This window comes from Thunnus albacares, chromosome 5 (genome assembly GCF_914725855.1).
Source record: "Thunnus albacares chromosome 5, fThuAlb1.1, whole genome shotgun sequence".
NCBI lineage: Eukaryota > Metazoa > Chordata > Actinopteri > Scombriformes > Scombridae > Thunnus > Thunnus albacares.
In genome coordinates, this window is record NC_058110.1 from 25,609,567 (window position 1) to 25,630,940 (window position 21,374).

General features: G+C 38.3%; 1 protein-coding gene and 1 long non-coding RNA gene across 4 annotated transcripts; one reads left to right on the plus strand and one right to left on the minus strand.

Moving 5' to 3' along the window:
* Window positions 1-82: 82 nt before the first annotated feature.
* LOC122983201 lies at window positions 83-17,359 on the minus strand. The gene is made up of 3 exons (XR_006403622.1): window positions 17,350-17,359; window positions 6,034-6,038; window positions 83-276 (listed from the first exon to the last, which is right to left on the minus strand). It is a non-coding gene; the product is annotated as an uncharacterized LOC122983201 (long non-coding RNA).
* On the plus strand, window positions 388-8,939 carry LOC122983199 (chemokine-like protein TAFA-4). 3 transcript variants are annotated; one of them, XM_044352975.1, is made up of 5 exons: window positions 388-516; window positions 2,633-2,752; window positions 4,961-5,116; window positions 5,330-5,454; window positions 7,144-8,939. In XM_044352975.1, exons 2-5 carry the CDS (start codon window positions 2,635-2,637, stop codon window positions 7,153-7,155), a joined length of 411 nt encoding a protein of 136 aa, XP_044208910.1. In that variant the 5' UTR covers window positions 388-516; window positions 2,633-2,634; the 3' UTR covers window positions 7,156-8,939. The 3 variants fall into 3 exon arrangements, with proteins under 3 accessions (XP_044208910.1, XP_044208909.1, XP_044208908.1); XM_044352974.1 differs by lacking the exon at window positions 388-516 and adding an exon at window positions 671-1,312; XM_044352973.1 differs by lacking the exon at window positions 388-516 and having other exon boundaries at window positions 2,037-2,752.
* Window positions 17,360-21,374: the final 4,015 nt, after the last annotated feature.

Here is a 21,374-nt window from a genome sequence, read left to right on the forward strand (position 1 = left end):
AGTAAAAGGCATTTTTATCTGACATCTAATGGAATAGTATTAAAAAAGTAGCATCAAATAGAAATACTTAAAGGTGCATTGTGTAGGATTTAGTGACATCTAGTGGTGAGGTTGCGGATTGCAACTAACTGAATACCCCTCCCCTTCCAAGCATGTGGAAGAACGTACGGTGGCTTCGAAACTGGCGAAAAACGTAAAAGGCCCTCTCTAGAGCCAGTGTTTGGTTTGTCTGTTCTGGGTTTCAGTAGAAACATGACAGTGCAACATGGAAGAGGACTCCAGGCATATCCAGCTGCAGCTGCAGCACAAACATGCAGCATCAATACAACACACCCACTTTATTACATGACACAATCACTTGGTAAGGTTCAGGCATGAGGAGGGGGATTGTAAGGGTTAAGGTTAGTGGTCAGTGGGGGCGTGTCATGTAGGGTTAAGGTGAGTCTGCAAGACTGCTGCTAGACCCTTCTCCAAGAGGACCCACACCCTATGTAGATACAAAGAGTTCATTTTAAGGTAAAGAAACCCAATTCTTATTTTCAGGTGATTATACATTAATTAAAACATACTTATGAATATTATATTCCATTTCTGCCAAGTCCGTTAGATGTTACTACATTTTACACACTGGACCTTATACTTAGTCACTTTCCACCAGTGAAACTAACAGGTGCTCTATTTCATATCTGCTGCTTGGCAAACTCGCAAACATGAAATGGATGTTTTCACATAAAGAAAAGTTCAACATCAAAACACAAAATTGGAAGAATATCGTGAGAACAGAGAGGACTTGTCCTCCTGAGTCTTCAGTCTCTATCCTCTCTTTCCGCAGTGACAGGATGTCAATACTCGCTGTAAGCTTCTTAGGCGCTAATGAAAGTGGCCGCATATTGTCCGGAAGACAGATGGTTTCTGTCTTGATTAAGTTTTAATTTCCCTGACGGGAAAATCTGACAGGCTTTGCACGGCGGAGTTATCCCTCTGTGTTCACAGACTAACATATCTCTCACATCGCATCCTGCCTGAAAGGTGTAACTCCAGGGAGAGGAGCTGATGTGTGAAACTGCAGGTTTTCACTTCAGCTGACGTGTTGACTGTTGTCTCTATCAGCTGGAGAGTTATTCAGACACAAACAGGCAGGTTTTAATCGCTCTCTACTCTGAATTGGGGCAGAAAAAAAATCAGAAACTGGAGGGATTACTGCAAACTTTTGCATCCTTGCCGAAACGATTATGGTGTGCATGATGTCGACCCAGACGCTAATGGAGGCTTCAGCAGCGACTTGTGTTCACCAATAACGTGAGCAGAGAAAGTAAGTATTGAATATTCCTAATGAATTAGGAATATTGCACTGTCAAAAGTCTGATTTCAACACTGGTTTATCTCACTCAAATTCTTTATTTTTGATTAAGGCAGGTAGACTGTTATTCATGATGGTGATATTGTACATCACAGTATGTATGTAATATAGTATGTAAAACAGCATGAACAGGCTGTTTTGGCTCAAACTTGTGTTGGTCATATGAATTATTAGTTATTGATTTAATGAGGAATGTATCACTGAATATCAATGTGGAACTGTAAAACTTGTGCTAAAAAGAGTCAATTAATTGATAAGCTGATCCACAAAATTAATATGCAACTACTACTAGGAGAGAAAATGTAAAAAGTCCTCACTTTTGAGGCAATATTCAATATTTATTTTTTATTAAGGCAGCCTATCTTTCATCATTATGATACAACACAGTATGTAGGAATAGTGTTTTGGCACAAAGTTATGTTGGTCACATGGATAATTGAATGTTGATTTGAGGAGTGACGTCTGTATCACTAAATATCAATGTACAATTGCAAAAGTTTGTTGGAACTAAAAAAAAAAAAAGCTGATTAATTGATAAACTGATTAACAGAAGATTATGAAGCAACTACTTTGTCGATCATTTTGAACATTAATCATTATTCAAATAATTTCTTATGAAAAAAATGCCAAATATTTGCTGGTTCCAGCTTCTAAAACGTGAGGATTGCTGCTTTTCTCTCTTTTTTGTTAATCATTGCAAATACTGTATGTCTTTGGTTTTGGGCTGTTGTTGACAAAAATAAGCAAAAAAGCTTGGGCTCTGGGAGACTGAAGATTAACAAATAATGAAAATAATCATGAGTTGCAGCCTTAACTTTATATAAGAGGGGTTAAGTGGCAAACAAGTTAATTAAGCGTTGATGTTTTACTTAATGTCATCTTCGTCTTGAATTAGTTATTGCTGTAATTTGACATTAAAGTCCACATCCCAGTTTTTCTGCGACTCATGTGGAATACGACTTGTGTCAGAGGGAGAGTTTAGCTTTGAGCACGGACATGTTTACAGCTAAAGGGATAATCTGACTCAGAAATGAGCGCAAAGACCCGCTCTCATCTGCCTCTGATTGCCTCTGATCAGGCTTTTATTGGCATTTTGTTGATTTGCCTTGCTTCGCTTGGTGATTTGAGAGTCATAATTGAGCAAATGCAATGATCTCATGAGCCACATATTAGGAGTCAGGAGACATCAGGAGAATTTATGGTCACACGCTTAAAGGAAAACTATTGGCTTAATCCTGGTTAAAATGTATGTGAACCTATTTTTCTCTGCAGGCATGATGAAACTGAACATATTGACACGGCATTTACACTGGGGCCTCCTGCTTCTTTGTATAGTAAGCTTCTGCAGCCAGTTAGTGTCCACTGGCAACCAAAGCTCCAGAGGACAGACAGGTAGGTGTCAGACCCAACCAGACCAGTCACACACCCCAAGGGACTCATTATGGCTCCTGCCTCCTGGTCATCAGCTCGGGTGCCTGGTAGAGAGTTCGGTTTAAGCAACAAGATCCTGAAAATCACTCTGCTTCTTACGTTAAACAGACATGGACATGGAGGAAGTAGTTCCTCATGTTTGTTCATGGAGTATTACCTGGAAGAGGGGGCACTTTTGTTTCATTACAGCAGCAGTGGAAGGATTAACCAATATGACATTGTGGGTGTATTCAAAATCCCACTTCAATGAAATCACAGGTGAATAATCAGCAAAATTTACTTTAAGTATTATAAGTAAAATTGGTTCTGCAAGAAAATGGCTCCTGTAACTATATATTATGAATAAGATTATTAGATTATTAATACTGATGCATGAATGCATAAGCAGCATCTTAACTATTTATAACCTTTAGATATGTTTGATCCAGTGGTTTGCACCTGAGGGGTGAGGTGCCCTCAAAGGGTCACAATACGAATCTGAGGGGTTATTAGATCATTAATGGGAGAGGAAATGAGAAAAGTATGTAGTTCTGCTATAAAAATTTGTATTTATTTATTTTTGGACTTTTCCTCAAATCTTTGCTTTTTGTAAAATATTGGATTGTTGTACCTCTTTGAGCCTTAAACAGTTATCTAAATGAAATCATCCATAACAACTCATAGACTTGGACAAGGACATAAACAGACTGGGCCCCAAATAGGCGCTACTATTTTGTTGAGGGGTCACAAGCCAAAAAGGTTGGGAACCACTGAATTAATCCATAACAATGCATTGGATTTGCAACCCTGTCTCCTAAAGATTCTGTTCATATACAATACTAGTCAAAAGTTTGGACACACTTTCTCATTTAAGTGATTGGGAAGGTGTGTCCAAACTATTGACTGGTACTGTAAAACTAAATTGCAACAATAAATACCTTTTCCTAGAAACATAATGTTGGCTGAATTACGTTTTCTCTCAATATAATAAATGTTGTTAATGAACGTGTTTGGCACGTTACAAAAAATGTAATGTAATGTAATGTTCTGTCACAATGTAGTTCTACTTTTTCCCCCAAAAATATCCGATATTGCAGTACAATATCCGTAATCTGTAGTGACGACAGCAATTTTAAAGTTTTTGTGGTTATTTAGGTTCTGAAAGCACTTGGCTCAGGTTAGGAAAAAAAACTTTGCCTGTGAACATAATCCGGGTAGTGATTACGTTTGCCAAAGCAACGTAATTGGGAAAACGATTTAGTAGTATGCAAACAAAAAAACACAAGGAGACAGGTTTGTGTATTTTATAAGCTAATTCAATGTTTTTATATCAAATGCTGATCTGAAAAGTGACGAGTAGCCGTCAGATAAATGTAAAAGTATAAAGTAGCATAAAATGGAAACACTCAAGTAAAGTACAAGCACCTCTAAATTTTGCCGAAGTACAGTACTTGAGTAAATATATTAAGTTACTTTCCTCCAGTGCATTACAGTGCTACAACAGCAACCTCCCAACTTGAGATTTGTCTTTGTTTTCAATAATTGCATGTTTCATTTTTGGGCTCTGCTTTGATTGTAGTCTGTTTTGAAAACCCAGCTTTAATTATGAATTAACCTCCCAGACCTGCAGGTGTTGTCCGTGCAGCAAGACAAGCACCCCAGTATTCTAAATTAGCAATATGCATGCATGAGTTTTACCCTTTTTACTTCTGCTCTGTTGCACCCCTTCAATTAGAAGTTCAATTTATCAGCATGAATCATCAGTAGGGTAATTATCATCAAAAGCAGCGTCCTTTTATTTCTTCCTCTGTGAAATGATGCAGAAGCATAAGATATTTCTGTTCATTGCTGCTTATTCTGCACATTTCTGTTCATATGGACTCTTAAACATGAAATTCGATAGCTGAACATACCGATGATAGCTGCTTACATGTTCTGACATTTGAATGTTTTTTCCTTGACTGAATTGACCATGAGTACTGATGCTTTTCATCCACTTGGTGGTGCTGTAGCTTTACAAACATCCATATTAGGTCTGAAGTACTATTCCATTTATTTATGTTTATAATCTTATAAATCCATGAAATCGTTGCTATGTGACATGCAGCCACCTGTAAACGCTGAAGGCTACTTACATGCAAAACTCAGTATGAAAAATAGTCACCTCTCCCTCCAAATCCTCTTCTTCAGGGTCATCGCAGGAGAGGACAGGGACTTGTGAAGTGGTTGCTGCTCATCGTTGCTGCAATAAGAACAAGATTGAAGAACGCTCTCAAACAGTCAAGTGCTCCTGCTTCCCAGGACAGGTAGCAGGGACAACGAGGGCTCTGCCCTCTTGTGTTGAAGGTAATATTACCGGGACCCTCTTCCCTGGAAATATTCTGACACATGAATATATTTTTTGTCAAAGTAGAGTGTAGTCAATCAATTTCACTGGTACTGGAGGGTTGTCAAGGATTCGAGTATGACATCTGATTGAGGTGTTTTTTTCCAAACAACTCTTTGTTGAAGTCCTTCCGTCTAAAAAGTGACCTTCTGCTGTGGTGTATTTTTCTCCAGCCTCCATTGTGCGTCAGAAGTGGTGGTGTAAAATGGAGCCGTGTCTGGAGGGGGAGGAGTGCCGAGTTCTCCCTGACCTCACTGGCTGGTCATGCATCTCTGGGAACAAAGTAAAGACCACTAAGGTGAGGAGTAGGCCTGCATTAGTCTCAGTGGCACCAACACTCTACAAAAGACATAACACAAAAATGCTTTGGTTAAAGACTTGGTATTTATAGATGCTTAAACGCAGTCATGCGGTAAATCTCCTCCTTTTTTATTTGGTTATTCTTATGCAAACAGGGGCGGACAGACTTGTGAAACTCATCATAAAGCTTTATATCAGTAAATTGTCCTTTGATGGTAAGAGATTCCACAATCAAGCATAATGACAGCTCCCACTGGTCATATCAACCTTCTCTGCTCTCCACCAGGCACAGTGGACTCAGAAAACCTAATTTCATAACCTGGTGAATGATGGAGCCTAGAGGACAAACATAAAATAAGCTGTAAATTAATACTGAACACGAAAACCCATGTAATTAAATCTGATGGCCAAAGGAAACCCTGCTACATTTAGAAATACACTTTTGCATAACTTGCCTTTTTGCTGAACTGTTTTACAGGAGGGAGGGAAATATTTTGCAGTGAAATGGGAGCAAATGAGCCTGTAGACCCATCAGATCATAGAATAACACAGAAGAGAGTACAAGTTTTTGCTAAACCCCACCTCCCTTAGTTACTGTTGCTACACTCTTTGACAGCACATACACAGTTAATAGTGCAGATTTACCACTAGAAATTTGTAGTAATTTTTCACACATTCGTAAACAGGAACATTATTCGTAGCAGAAATAAGGGTTTTACAGGCTGAAATTATTGCTGACAGATTTTAACAGCTGTCGCGAGCTAGCTAAGCTAATGATAATGCTAAAACACCAAGAGGTGGTTACAAACTGTCTCCAGCTGACTTTTTAATGCTCCCAGCTGACTCATTTTATTTAAAGAAGCCTGTTAGAGGGTGTTTAAATATGTACGTAATGGCTACATGCAGTACATGACATAATGTACTGTGTGTAGCCAGCTCATATGTCAGCAAAAAGTCAGCATCCTTACCAGTTGATGATCCATGTATAGCATGGAAATCAAGGAGTTAGTAGTTAGCCCCATTATTATGGTACAGAATTATGAGTAAATATGTCTTTAAAATGTTATGTGTTGTAATACAACCCTTGGATGATTTGGATGCTCACTTTAGAAAAAACATACTTGAACAAGCAACACAATAGTTAAATTTATTCTTTCCTTTCCCTATTTTCAAACAGTATGCTTCACTCTTACACGAGAAAAGAGTTTGAGGATGAGGAATAATGAGTTTTGCAAATGTTATCTAATGCAAGTTTGACTGGGGTGCAGACTTTCCCAAACAAAATACAAAGCGGGACAGGACCGCTAATGTTATTCTTAATTTTGTCTGTCTTGAACAGATATTTTTCATAACATACAACATAATACAAAACACATAAAATGATTAACTATTGCCCCTTGCCTTTGGAAATAACACTTGGTTAGTACGAGTTAGCAAGCAAGTTAGCCAGGTATGCTAACGATCGCATCTTATGTTAGAGATAAACATAGTTGAATCCATTCCTTACACGTGTGCTTACACTAAGAATTGACTTAACAGTGATGTAGGAGACATCCAAAAGTAGAGTATTTTATATACATTTGAAAACATGTTTGGAGGGAATCATCTTTCAATCATTGTGATGTACATGAACAAAGACAGAGTTGTGAAATTTTGCACTTTGCTTACTTTACATTCTTGTTTTTAGGTGGCACGGTAGCAAGACAGAAGCTCCATCTAATCAGTACACGCCCGCCTGGCCTTCAGCAGCTACTTAACACTGGATTCTGAGGACAGTGAACACCTCGTCAGATAGAGCTAAGAACAATATAGATTTAATTAGATATGGCTGGCTGAGCCTTAAATTGCGGGAACTCATTATTTTAATTTCCTTTTTCTTGAGCACAGTTTTGGTTAGGGATAATCCCATGGAGTGGACAGTCTATTAGCAATTGACTTGAGATAAAATGATGCAGCACCCTTTTTCAATCCAAACATGCAGCTCCTGCAAAAGTCTGTATCATTGTTCCAGTGCTTGATATGCTGGGCACATTTTGATACACTCAATCAAAGGTTGGATGGGCCTGCTGGCAGACACTTAAAAAGAGATTTTGTGGATTTTCAGGAGGCAGAATATGAATCCAGTCAGTGGCTTGTGACTCTCTCAACCCGATCAAAGCAGAGGACCACAAATACTGAGAAATTTATGATTATGTAGCATTTGTAGACAATGCTGTCCTACAGAGTTATTCTCAGTTCTGTAAAGAGGTCAGATCCCTTTGGACTAGTCCTTACCACAAAGAGGCACTCACACAAGCTCACCTGAAAACACACACACACACACACACACACACACACACACACACACACACACACAAACACACACACACACGCACAGAAAGACTGCTTTTAAACTCCACTGGTTGGACAGTCCACCACCTGCAATGCTGTGATGGCATGCACACAAGCATGAAGCCCTGATGCAAAACAAGGACTGTTTGAAATGCTAATCATGGGGAGAAAGGGGAGAGAAAAGAGAAGAGGAGCTTCTTCACCGCTGACAGTATTTACATCATGCTTTTGTTTGTCTCTCTAAACTGAATGCTCCTGTGGAGGGGGAGTCCTCTTATAGTAATGATGGGAAACATTGGAGATGCTCTGCCTTGAAGCAAATCATAGCCACTAACAGAACAGAATGTTTACCATCATTACCACTTCCTCAGTTGTCCTCTTTATACGAATAGTATTCCTTCCAGACCCACCCCGATTGCCTGTCTTTTATCTCTTGAGTTCAGCCAGACATTCTGCATTTTACCTTTGCGATGAAAAGACATTTCATATTTACACAAATACAGTGACTGCAAATCATCCCATCTGAGGCATCAGACTCATATGAAAGCCGCATGCTGTGCCAGTTGAAAGCAGCTGAATTCTAAGCAGTATGCCCAACGTTTACTTAACGCAATTAAGCATTATGATTGTTTCGGTAGTGACAAGACTCTTCACTGAGCTGTCATGCAGTCCGAGGCAACTTATGCATGGTTTTGCTTTGTAAACATTCATATGCTAATTATTATTTAATGTTAGAATTGCTGTGAGTGTATTCAAAACGATAAAACCGTGTAATTTTAAGATTCAAATAATATTCTGATATGCTGGATATTTTAGAAAACCCCTCCCCTAAATCAGTGATGTCTTTCAGTTTTTGAGGATAGAGTAATAATATGCCTTTAGTGACTTATTATAGATTCACTAAAGGTTTTAAACACTGTGATTCTTCTCAGGAGCTTTGTAAACAACGTGTCATATTGTATCTAATTTTATATTCTATTATATTTTAATTCTGTCTCCTAGAAATAACGTTTACATACAACTAAATTGCAACAGCAAATATGTTTAGCTAGAAACAAAATGCTGGCTGAATTACATATTCTGTCAACATAACGAGAAAAAAACTTGCAGTATAATATCCGCCTGTAGTAACTACAGCGATATTAAACTTTTTATGTTGTGTCTTGGTCTCATTGAGTTGAATCACAACATGTTTATTTAATGTTACTTCATTCATTCGAAGAAAAAAAAACAAAACATTGCATGTGAACATAATCCAGGCAGCAATTACATTTGACAAACAACAATTCAGTCATAATTTATAGTAGACAGGGTTGTTTACAGTCTCATAACAAGCTTGTAATGCAGCTAACCAAAGTATTATAAAAGTGATGAAGGATTTGTCAGATTGAGTAGAACGACGATACTTCAACAGTACTGTTTACATAAGACCTTGGGTGTATTTAGTTTAGGAACTGACTTTAAAATGTAATACATCTTTACAAAGGATAGAAGCAATAATAGAAACTCTTTACAAAATATTGGACGCTATCTATCAAACCAACAATGCCAAAAAAAAGGCATCAAAAGTTACATTAAAGTTAAATCAACACCATTCTGTCTCAAAATGATGTACAAAGTTTGACAAAGGTAGTACACATTGTACGGCTGTTATATGTACAGACAGTTGACGAATGCTTGACCCCTACAGTGAGGGGATCTGGTGGCTCTGTTATTCTTTGGGTGGCATTTTGCTGGCATGGTTTGGGTCCACGTGTCCCCTCAGAGGGAAGGGTCACTGCAAATCAATATAAAGTTGTTCTGAGCGATCACCTTTATTCTCAGCTTTGGCATTGATTCTACAAGTCTCTGGACTCTTCTGGAGGGATGAACACCATTATTCAAAAAGATATTCACTCATTTGGTGGTTTTAATGAGAGAATAATTGGAAGATTAATCAACCCTAAAGTTCTTAATTTATCACTTTTTATTTTGTTCAGTTTCAACTTTGGCAATTTGAATGTAGGCGTAATTCTGTTAATGATGTATACCAACTCTGGGAATAAACCAGCTAATATGTGGAGGGTTTTCTCTAACCTCAACAGGCAAATAGATTGAGATTTGTATATTGTTGAAGATGCTTTTCAGTTAGACAGAAGAGACAGATTTAACATATTGCAAGTTAAACTCAGGAGCTGGTTGAGGTTCTCCAGAAGTCCAATTGTAGTCTTATCACCTATACTTATTGAACTATTCCCCATCTTGTATGTATTTGTATATTATACAGAAATGCAGAGCTCATTGAAGTCAAAAGTCCCAAGATTTCCTGACTGTTTGTAAAAATCTGAATAAACCTGGACAAGAAAGCTTTGGAAAGATCAGGAACTCATGGAGCAACAAAAAGATGATTTCACTGGGAATTAAACAGAATAAGTAGATGTGTGTCTTCTGTGTTTACTTTTTTACAAACATATTGAGATTCAAATTTTTATTAGAAAAAAAAGTGTGTTCTGTATATACTGTAAATAACATACTGTTGTGGTTGTAAAATATTGTCTGTAACATAATGTGCTGCCTCTTTTATGGCCATATTTTGTCATATTTTTTCAAAATTTCAATAAGAACTAACTTTTTGGAATAAAAGTTGACAAAATCTTTAACACCCCAGTGGGATTTATGTCAACGATGACAGCATACATCCCAAAATTTGTGCCTATATTCCTAAAATACCAGCAGCACTCACGGGTTTCTTTTTCTGACTCATTTTCAAAGGAGCTGGTGTGACATTCATTAGGTGACTCTCAGATGTGTCTTCGATAAACTCTGTGATTCACACTCACTCAGGTTCTTACAAAAGTTTAAGAAACCTGTGCGGTAATGCTTGATTACCTTTTATCTAAAAAAAATAACCTTAGAGCCAGTCAAAACAGCTTTATCACTCTGCTTCTGTACAAATTGAGCAGAAACCCTCTGGAGTACCTGTCATAATACGTGGCTTTGAAAACAAAAATCATGTCATGAATTCAAAATGAAAGCAGCCAATACAGGGTAATTAAGGTGGGAGTTACAATTTGCTTGAACTTGTTGCATGCAAGAAAATGCTTTAAGCAGAAGAACACAACAGAAGATTTGAAAAAAATCATACTTTTGTCCATATCATTCACAAAATGAGATAGAAATAACCTAAACATAGGGATATCATTCAAAGGGAAGGAACATCTCATCTTGAGTCTCATAGTTCATACTGGAATCACAAATAACACATTTCTGGCAGCTTATTTGATATCAGTTTCCAGGTGAAATGTGGCAGTGAACCTTCCCTCTCTTGTGACTGTCTGCTGGGGACAGTAGTTCATGTTCACTAATAGAAAAGAAACTGTCCTGGGGCACATGAAAAACATAATAGGACTGCTGTTCTGTTCCCCTTTAACAACTTTTTCCTCATCTAGAGTTGACACTTGTAATAAAAAATGTAAACACAATTCTCTTTGTGTGTGTGTGTCTGAACTGTTACTGCAGGCAACTACAGTATATAGGCGACTCAGAGCAATAGATTTAATGTAGTTTGGTCATGGCTCAGAGGATTCGTCTATTTGCTTTGTCATTATGCATACATAGGAACAGAGATTACATTTCCTGCTTAATTAAAACAGAGAGCTAAACAATTCCACTTTAATGAACAAACATTAATTGGACAATATTAATGTTATCAGCTGTGTATGATGTATTCATATGCATGCATGCCTCATGGCTAATGTGTCAAAGTAATGAAACCGACACTGTTATCCACCCATACAAGGAGCGGAGACTCACACTGTCAATACTGATGCTCTCAGAATCATTTTAGATCTTGCCGGATGTGCAAATCTGAAATCCTTCCAGTTGTTGTTTAAAGGTTTTTCTTTTGTCTCTAAAACAAGTCTAATGGATTTCATTTTGTCATTGCTTTCCTCACCGAAGTGATAAGAAGGTTTCATTTCACTGGTTTCTCTGTAAATCATTTCAGTTTTTTTCTTTATACAGGTGAAATCTTGAGAAAAGAATCCATTTGAACTTCGTTTCATAAAAATATAAAACTAAATGGTGTAAGAAGACTGTGATTTTTGCATTCTGCATCAGAAAAGACAAACTAAAGTCACCTCTTCCCCTTCAGATATCGAACTCTAATCCATTTATTGAATATAAGGTTACAATGTTCCTTACAGTTGCCAAAAAAAATGACATGTTGTGGTTTTATGGAGGATTGTGTCCAGGCTTAGTCGCTTCCTGAAGTAGATTTTGTCGCTTTTGGATAGAACTAAACTGTGTTGGGCAAGTAACTTGAAAATTGTAATCTATACTGATTACTCATTGTAAAATTACTTACTTATTAGCAAAAGTAACATGTTACATTACTTGTTACTTTACTTACATTACTCAGCCGTCAGCCGTCAAAGTTGCCTTAAAATCCTCCACACCCACGTGTTGCATCTTTTGTATTTAACACGTAGAAATAGAAAATGAGACATTTGTGCAGTAATTACAGTTTAGAAGAGTAGGATAGGTTAGCGTAGCCTCAGTGACTGCACACAGCACTCCTGAAGTCCCGCCCTCAGCTGCACGATTCACACAGCCTCCTATTCTGAACTAAACTAGCGTTAGGTGACTCCTGAATGTAGACGTACCCAAGACTAACGCTAGCAAGCCAGCTATAAGAACACACAATATGTGAATAAGACAGTTTTGGAATTACCGCTAGTTGCATTTGTCCTCCTCTGGAGAAGTCTGTCATCTGAACGCAGAGACCACACTGATATCATCCCTCCATTAATCCCAGTAAGACAGTGACCACACTGACCCCCAAGTGTAAAAGTAACGGAGCGCTCAGTAACTGTAATGCAATGACTGAATTTCAAGTATTTATCCTCTACACAACTTTTTGCTGTTGAGTAAAAGTAATTACATTATACTGTAATGTGGAGCCAGGCAATTTCTTCATTTTTTTTCAACCATCTCCAGTCTTTATGCTAAGCTAAGCTAACCCTCTCCTGGCCCCAGCTTCATTATAAACAGACAACATAACATGAAAGTAGTAGCAATCTTCTCCTTTAACTCTCAGCACGTAAGTTAATAAGCATCCCATTTTTCCCAAAATGTCAAACTTCCCTTCAAGTAAGAACAAAGTGGGGCACTTTTTTTTATTTTTTTCTCAGATGGATGAGCTTCTTACTCTTCAAAACCTTGACCTTCACACCACTTAGGTTTAACTTCTAATCTCAAAGAGAAACTCAAAGACTAGTTGATTGTATTTAGTTCTACATTTTAAACTTTTTCCCTTTTTTTTTTTTAATAAGCCTGCATGTTTTCTTTCTTGAAATGAAAACTCGTCCTTCCTTTGCAGACTGTTTACAATATTTTAGGGACAAACAAGGACAGAGGTGTAAAGGCGGGACTAAAACCTTCTCTTCTGAACTTTCCAAGATGTGCCCTCACAAAATTCTCTTCAGTGCGGGCCATGCGTTCATGTCTTCAACCTTCAGATTAGGGCAGCCTAATTTCCTAAACTATTTTTAAAGTGTCTTGTATGGGTAATTGCGATTTACTGTCAGTCTCCATTAAAGTCAAACATAAGGGTGAGGCCAGAGTGGCGAGGATGAAAATAACCCACAGCAAGACACCACAGTCAGTGAGAATGATTGGACACGAGTCGGCCGCTGCTCATTTCAAGCCCTTCGCCTCGACAGATGACGCCCACATTGTGTCACTGTCTGCTATGAAACAAACAAACAAATCTCAGATCTCAGATGGAAGTATATGACAGCAGTTTCTTGGCGATGAACACAATGTTATCAGAAACATCTTTCCAGTATATTCTAAAGGCACAAACCTTTTTATTTTTAAGGCTGAGACATTAGCAACCAAACTACCAGCCTGGGCAAAGTTATTAGTATTCGTTAGCAGCATCACTAACTTATGTTTAGTTTTTTTTAGAGGCAAGATTTTCAGCCTGCAATTCCAATACACCAATAATAAGAGCATGCAGCCCAATTTACTAGGCCTGGAGGCACTTCCATGTTATGGTAAGTCTGTTCAGCTTCTCCACAAAGCAGTGCTATTATGCCAAACCTATTTTTGCATACCTGTAGTTATTGTGTGCTATATGCTGTGTTGTTCACAATGGCTTGACAAAGGGGGAGCAGGCAGTGGGAGCTCATCTTTAATTCAAGGCAGGCTTTCTCACACAGAGATAAATCCCCTTCCCACTTATATGAAAAACAAGCCTCCAAGTATTCATCTCTCTATTCAGCAATTATTTAGCCTACCTGTATCCTCTGCAATTTCAGAGAAGGATTCAATTTTATATTTCCGTTAGGTATTTAGCTGATGCTCTTACCCAGAACGACACCGCGCTGCTTAAACTGATCCTCATCCACGACACCGGCGTTCCAGCCAATAACATATGGCCGACACGCACTTGTCACGTTCATTTTCAAACAATTATGTCAGGTTTGAAGCAGGTCAAATTACCGCACCTGGAAACGAAACACTTTGTTGTATTTTGTCTTCACAATGCTTTGTGATTCTATTATAAAACCATTCTTAGCCCCCTGATTTAATTTACTCCCTCACATTTGCCAGCATGAATATCTATAAAAAATGTCCCTGCGACAGCACGAAACATCAGCTGAGTGCCTTGACATCGGTCTGACATAACATGATAGAAGCAGGTGCAACAGACAGTGTCATGTCATTGTAAGTGTCATTGTAAATCTGTCTACGTTTGCTTTGTGTGATCAAGTTGTTATTCCTTTGTGAGGACCTAACGGCATGAAAGGCCTGGTGTTCTCTGCATGAATCATTTAGATGAAAGCCTGAGGAGGAGGGGGAAAGGAGCATGAGGCACCTGATGTCAACTTTAATTAGAATCCAGTTTGGGCAGCGCTACCTTGACTCTAAAATCCCAGAATCCTGCAGGGGCAGTGGAGACAGTTCTCGGTTACAGGATGTGATTAGACTGGATAATTTTTGCGATCACTTGATGCCAGAAAAAAAGATTGGCAAAGAGGAATTAATAACCTTGTTGCATGTTTTATGTACACTGACTGTATATGTACAGACCTAGCAGTCTCTTGTACAGGTGTCTGGTTTAAATCTAGGATTCACAGTTTGCAACAGCCATGCAGTTTCTTTCACTAATGAAAAGGCATCTTGTGTATTGATCTTCATTCAAGCAGATAATTATCAGTGTGTGTGGATTTTTGTCTTGATAGGAGCTATTTCACACTTAACACACCTTATCATCATATCTTGTTGCTTTAAGTTGCGCCTTGATATTCATGGAAACAGCACCGACTCCCAAGTGCAGAGACTGGAGCATGACTAGACTGTCTGAGTATTTTGAATGAAATGTGTCTTCAGAACAAACCCATGGGAGCCTCAATTCCCAGGACGTCCCCGGTGCGTCATAAAAAGAAGTCAGGGCACATCACCATCACTTGTGTCTTATTTCTCACTGTTCTGCAGCTTGATGTGAGACATCAGAGCCTACAGCAGCAGCCAAGACAGCCACTCTGAAGACTGAAAATGGGATGCTGCTTGCTGCCATCTTACACACATTATGCCCATTTAGCAATTCCATGTCGGACAGGAAATATTATTTCAAATGCAAGTTCTGCAGAATTGTGAGAGCAAAAAAAAACCCCAACAAGACCTAAACAGCATTTTCATGTATTCATACAGCCATATGTAGCAGTCACTGCTGCCTCAAACAAATGTTGTAATTTCGGTACAATGGATGACGGACAGTGTGCTATAATTTGACATCTGTGTTTATGCTGCACAATCCACGGAGCAGATGGAGTAAACAGACAACACATGCAAGGGCAGAAACAGCATGCAAACACTGAATACACGCCATTTGGATATCTGTTATTTGCAACAAGTCCTCCAAATTAAACCACATAGGTCGTTTGTACCTGCACTCCACAATGACCCTTTGGAGCATTTTCAGAATGACCCATTGGAGTGTAATATGCCACTTTACAAAACTGTTACAAATCACTGTTAAAAAATAATTATGTTTTATGATATGACAACACTGTGGTTAGGGTCTGGTTACTTAGTTAGGGTTAGGAAAAGATCATGTTTGGGTTAAAATGATCACTTGAAACATGATTAAACGTGGCAACTGTTGGTCATGAATGCAGTAAAATGCCGTAAAAATGTCAGGTTAAGCGGCAGTAAAATGCGATAAAAACGTCCCAATGGAGGCAAACTATGGTTTCCAACTGTCATCTCTCGCTAGTAACTGTGGCTCAAAGGTGACTTCTACCTTACCAATGGATAACGCCCTTCTGAACCTACTAGCAGGCGTAGCAGGCTCCTTGTAACTCATCTATGAGGCTGATGACCATTGATAACGCCCATTTAATCATGTGATAACATTTGAAGCAGGTGCACTGTAAATCCAGGTGTGGTGGTAACAATCAATAGTCAAATAACAGCCTGTCCTCCCAAGAAAGACGACACAGAAGTCAGAAATTCAGTTGCAAAAAACGACTTATAGTTACGTTTGAGTGACAGACGCCATCTAGGAGTCGTAGTAATTATGACGCGGGGAAGTGACGCAGTTCAGATGATGGCAAAAAGTGGACTTAGGTGAAGGAAACCACTGTTTGCTTCCTGTTTCATATCATGTTTCCAACCGCAAGTCGGGACATTTAAAAAAAAAAAACGTAACAACAATAGTCGTGGTGTTTACTGTTGTCATGACAACGAAGGCTGGCTAACTTTAAGGATGTACTAACCACATTTTAAGTGATTATTTTAACCCAAACCATGATCTTTTCCTAACCAAGTGGTTTTTGTGCCTAAACCTAACCAGACCACAGCGTTGTCACATCATCAAACATAATTATTTTGTAGTGTAATGTAATGTAGCAGCATATTACATACTAGTAGGTGCCATGGTCCTATTCCAATGCATTGATATGCACCTACTAGCAGGTGTAGCAGACCCTTTCTAACCCATATCTATGAGGCTGATAACTACTGATAACGCCCATTTGATTGAGTGATAACATCCAAAACGTCCTCCTTCTCATCACAGCTAAATATGGTTGTCGCTCCTCGTCTAAGGTCTTAATTGAGTCCGACTTACGCTCAGTGTGGTAGTGAAATGAAGTGAAAACAGCTTGTAGGAATGAGTCACACTACGTATAACTCCTGAAGTTGACTTTAGCTGCTCTGCAAATTAACTCAGCTTGTGTTTCATTTGTCCTTTTCAGAAATGCACCTCTTTAGACCTGATGGCAATTTTACATGTAGGTCTCATTTCTGAATAAGCGCCCTTGACACTTATACATAACAGTCACAACAGTAATTTTACCAGGTTGGATGTTGTAACGTTTCCGTAACACTTTCAACACGGCACAAGTCTGGACTGAATGCTACAAAACATGTACAGGCAGACATTAAATGCATGTTTTTTTTTTTCATCTGATTAAAACCACTGTAAAAATTGTATCACAAAAGTGTCATCTGCTATGCAGAAAGAAAATAGAAAGAAAATACAATCAGTTTAATAAACTTTGAAATGAAACACTTTGATTCTTTTCCTGTCAGATCAGTCTATAAAAATAATTGTCCCTTGCGGTGTGGGGCAAAAGAGGTTATTAAAAACTCTTGTACAACTACAGTGATAATGAGACCAGCTGTCTCCCTCCTCATATTTTCAACTTTCGTTCATGATAATTGAATGGATGAGTGAATAAATATTCAGCAGACACTTATAATAAAGCATATGAGCAGCATGTGAGCCTGATACCTAATAAATAACAAAACTGACAAAAATTTCACTAGAAGAGAAGAGGCGAGCATCCCTCACACTCATGTTGGTCATCAATTAAAACTTATTTTCTCAATTAGCTTCTCATCATGGTCCTACATTAACACACAATTTTATTCCAAATTAGTCGGTGCTGGTTATTTCTCATGAGATTTTGGTCTGTGCTGTTCCATACTTCCATACACTAATCATAGTTTAGCAACATTTGAATCAAAATCCGACAACAGTTGTGGGGTTGTTTGCCACATGGATGTATTAAGAGAGCATTGATACGGTGCCGCCACTCAGCCTTGCTGCCAAAGTTTTTCCCCAGTGGTCGCTCACGGTATTGCAGTGAAAAAATCCCCTGTGAGGACAGACACTCAAAAGGACCTTATCCTGCTCAAACAAGGCCAGTTATTACTCTTTCTACTATAAATTATTCTTGTGGTTTTGTATTATTAATTTTTAAACCATGAAGGTTTTACATTGGTAAAACTTTCCCACAATCTAGAAAAGTGACTTTAAAGTTCATGACATCATCACAATGTAAAGTCATGGGCCAAGCAGGCCAGTGGGAAAAAACACAATTTTCATTCTAGTCAATGGCTGCCATCTTTGAGTCCAGTATCCAGTTCCAGTAATACATCAATGGTTTGCTTTTGTTTCCAGCCACTGTCAATCAAATCTGATCAAACCACACCCACACAGTACTGATTAAGCACAATAGCTGAGCCTTTGAGTGTTATACTTTTGATAAATAATACCTAAGGGTGTCTTTGTCCTCAAACTTCACATTTTTTCTTGTTTATTTACTCATGAATATTTAAAGTTATAGACAAATACTTAAAACGTGAAACAGAGTTTTCAGGGACTTTAAAATCCATCAGTGATGCTGCAGCCTGTGAGAAAACAGAAAACACTAATTTCATTGAACTTTTCAATTCATCACTGTTGTCTAAAAGTGACACAGCTCCCTCTCGTGTGCCAGGTGACAAATATCCTATGATCATGTGGCTCTTTCTGTAAGTGTCCTGTCATGTCTGAGTCAAGGAACATTTACATAAAAGTCACCTATGACTCAAAATTTCATCACTTTAACAGCTTGATGAAGCCTGCAATGTTACATCTGAAAAGGGTTATTGAGAGTCACCTCGTCTCCTGGTTAGCTGCTGTGCTTTTATACTGTATTTTTGCACTTTCTTCTTCCTAAAAAAGCTGAAACCTAATACTGTGTTCAGGGTTTTGAGAGCACTCCCAGAGACAAATAGGAGCTGTAGTTGTTGAACCCTACTAAAATAATCACTGTTTAATCTTTGTTAAAATGACAAGGTGCTCCAATTTCATTAGTGGGTACGTTGTTATTCTAGACACCCATTATCATATCATATCAGAGAACAAACTTTGTCTATGCACAAAATAAACTGTGCAAGTGGAGCAGAATCGCTCTATTCCTGTTCCCAACAGTGTTGAAGCTGACTGATCATGGCTCAAACTGATTGGTTGCTGAGAGAAAATTATTTTTAAGTTTAAAAGCAGATGACAACATAAAAGGGACATAAAAAGGTAAAATAATCAAAACATCAATCATTTATATTTATATTTCATAAAAGTGGGAACAGGCACATTTGCATGAACAGTACTTTCAAACAAAGCTGAATATAAGTGGACAGTGGGAAGAATGAAACAAGTGGAAGGCGCAGGAAAAACTTTCATTTTTCCAGATGATGGATGATACCTTGTACAGCGCCAGCAGTCACCCAGAGTTTCTTGTGGAATGACTCCTGAGGGGGCAAGGCTGTGAAAGCGATGGCTAGTATCCCACTGTGATACTACATCATAGTGCTGTAAATAAAGGAGAGTCGTGTTACCCATTCATCTGTAATTCTTCTTAGTCTTATCTAAGACGTGTGTGTAGCAGGACTGCTGCTGGCCATTTGGGTGCCCTAAGCGTAACTCGGCATATAGCGTAACTATACAATAACAGTATATAGTACACTATAGAACTAACTGTAGAACAGGCAAGAAACCCCCCCAAGACACACACACAAACATGTGGAAGTGCAATCTTCTTCAATAAAATAAACCGAAGAATTTTCATCATCAATGTTACCATTGTTAAAATAAATAAATAAATAAATAAATAAATAAATAAATAAATACAAATAAGAAAAATGAGCTGTACAATTAGTCACACATAACAGAGGAAAAGTCACAAACTTTGCAAAGACAGTAGCCTATATATTACACTACAGAACTAGAACAGGCAAAAAAAACAAACAAAAACAAAAAAAAACAAACAAACAACAACAAAAACCCCCACACACAAGGATTTGAAAGTGCAATCGTCTTCAATAAAAATAAAACAAAGAAATATATTTTTGTGACAAGTGATTTTGGGGGACACGACACTATATAAGAGTGAAGTTATTGAATATTTAAATTCCCCCGAATTATGCAAAAGCACATTTTTCCAAACTAATATGATGTGTTAAGTGATTTTGGGGACTGTAAAAGAGTGAAGTTATTGAATAATTTTCTTTTCGGTGTTGCACTTTTTAGACGGTCCCTGTGCACTCGTCTCACAGCCGGCTGTACATAGAGACCAATGTTGTTGGTCTGGCTTGGAGGATGGCTTGTTTGGGTGACAATTAGGCTGTCACTCGTTGTCTAACTAAGTATGGTGGGAAAGAGGCGTTGTTTGTGTTAACACGTAGCGGTGGCGCTGGTGTGTACAAAGCAAGAGTAACTCGTTAATAACTAAGTTTGAAGGGGGTGAATAAGATGTTTTCTGTTGAGATAATTATAGTTAAAGGATAAGGCTGGCGATTTTCTATAATTTTCTTACCAATCTCATGTGCAGAGCCAAGCCAACACTGAATTGATCTTACTTACAAGTATTGTGTGTGTATATCCAAAGCCTGATATATCGTATTCCTCTGTGCTGTACACCTCCGTTGTTGTAGAACACGTCAATAAGCCACGCCGTTGTGTTGGGTAACATGTTCCTTCACCACAAAGAGTTTTGGGCGCATTTGTTTGTTTAGAAATGGCTCCAAAGACTAATAACAGTGACCACATTTTCAGTCCCCAGAGAGTATCTCTACGTCAGGCGGACACCATTGCATATACACAGGAATAGCTTTGCTGGCTTGTTGTGTTACATATCACAACCTCTTGACTTTGTACTGAAGTTCTTTGAGAAATGAACTACGTACAAAGTTCAGATGTTGTGATATATGGCACAACAAGCTAGCAAGGAACTACTCTCCAGAGACTGAAAACATGATTGCTGGTGTTACTCTTTGGAGCCATTTCTAAACAAACTAACATGCCCATAATTTTTGTGGTGAAGGAACATGTCACCCAGTGGAACGGTTTGGCTCATTGATGTGTTTTTAAGAGGTTTTGGATGACAACAACAGAGGTCTATGGCACAGAGGAATAAGATATATCAGGCTTTGCACACACACACGCACACACACACACAATACTACACACTAAGATGAGTTTATTGTTGCTTTGGCTCTGTACATGAGATTTGTTGACAATAAGAAAAACCTAGAAAATCACCAGCTATATCCTTGAAGTATGAAACTACAGCCAGGAGACAATTTAGCTTATCATAAAGACTGAAAACAGCAAGCCTGCTTGTTCTAAGGGTAAGAAAAATCCACTCACCAGCACATCAAAAGCTTACTAATTAACACGTAATGACCAATTTGTCTCATCTGTACAAGAAGTGACTTTCTAGAGTCTTGTTATCACCGTGAACTTGCCGGCATCCAGCTAAGCTAAGCCCT

Bases quoted from the DNA above. Each gene is read 5' to 3' on its own strand.
- LOC122983199 (XM_044352973.1), top strand. From the start codon at position 2,605: ATGTATGTGAACCTATTTTTCTCTGCAGGCATGATGAAACTGAACATA. The intron at 2,753-4,960 runs GTAGGTGTCAGA...CCTCTTCTTCAG, and splicing joins AAGCTCCAGAGGACAGACAG to GGTCATCGCAGGAGAGGACA. The intron at 5,117-5,329 runs GTAATATTACCG...ATTTTTCTCCAG, and splicing joins TCTGCCCTCTTGTGTTGAAG to CCTCCATTGTGCGTCAGAAG.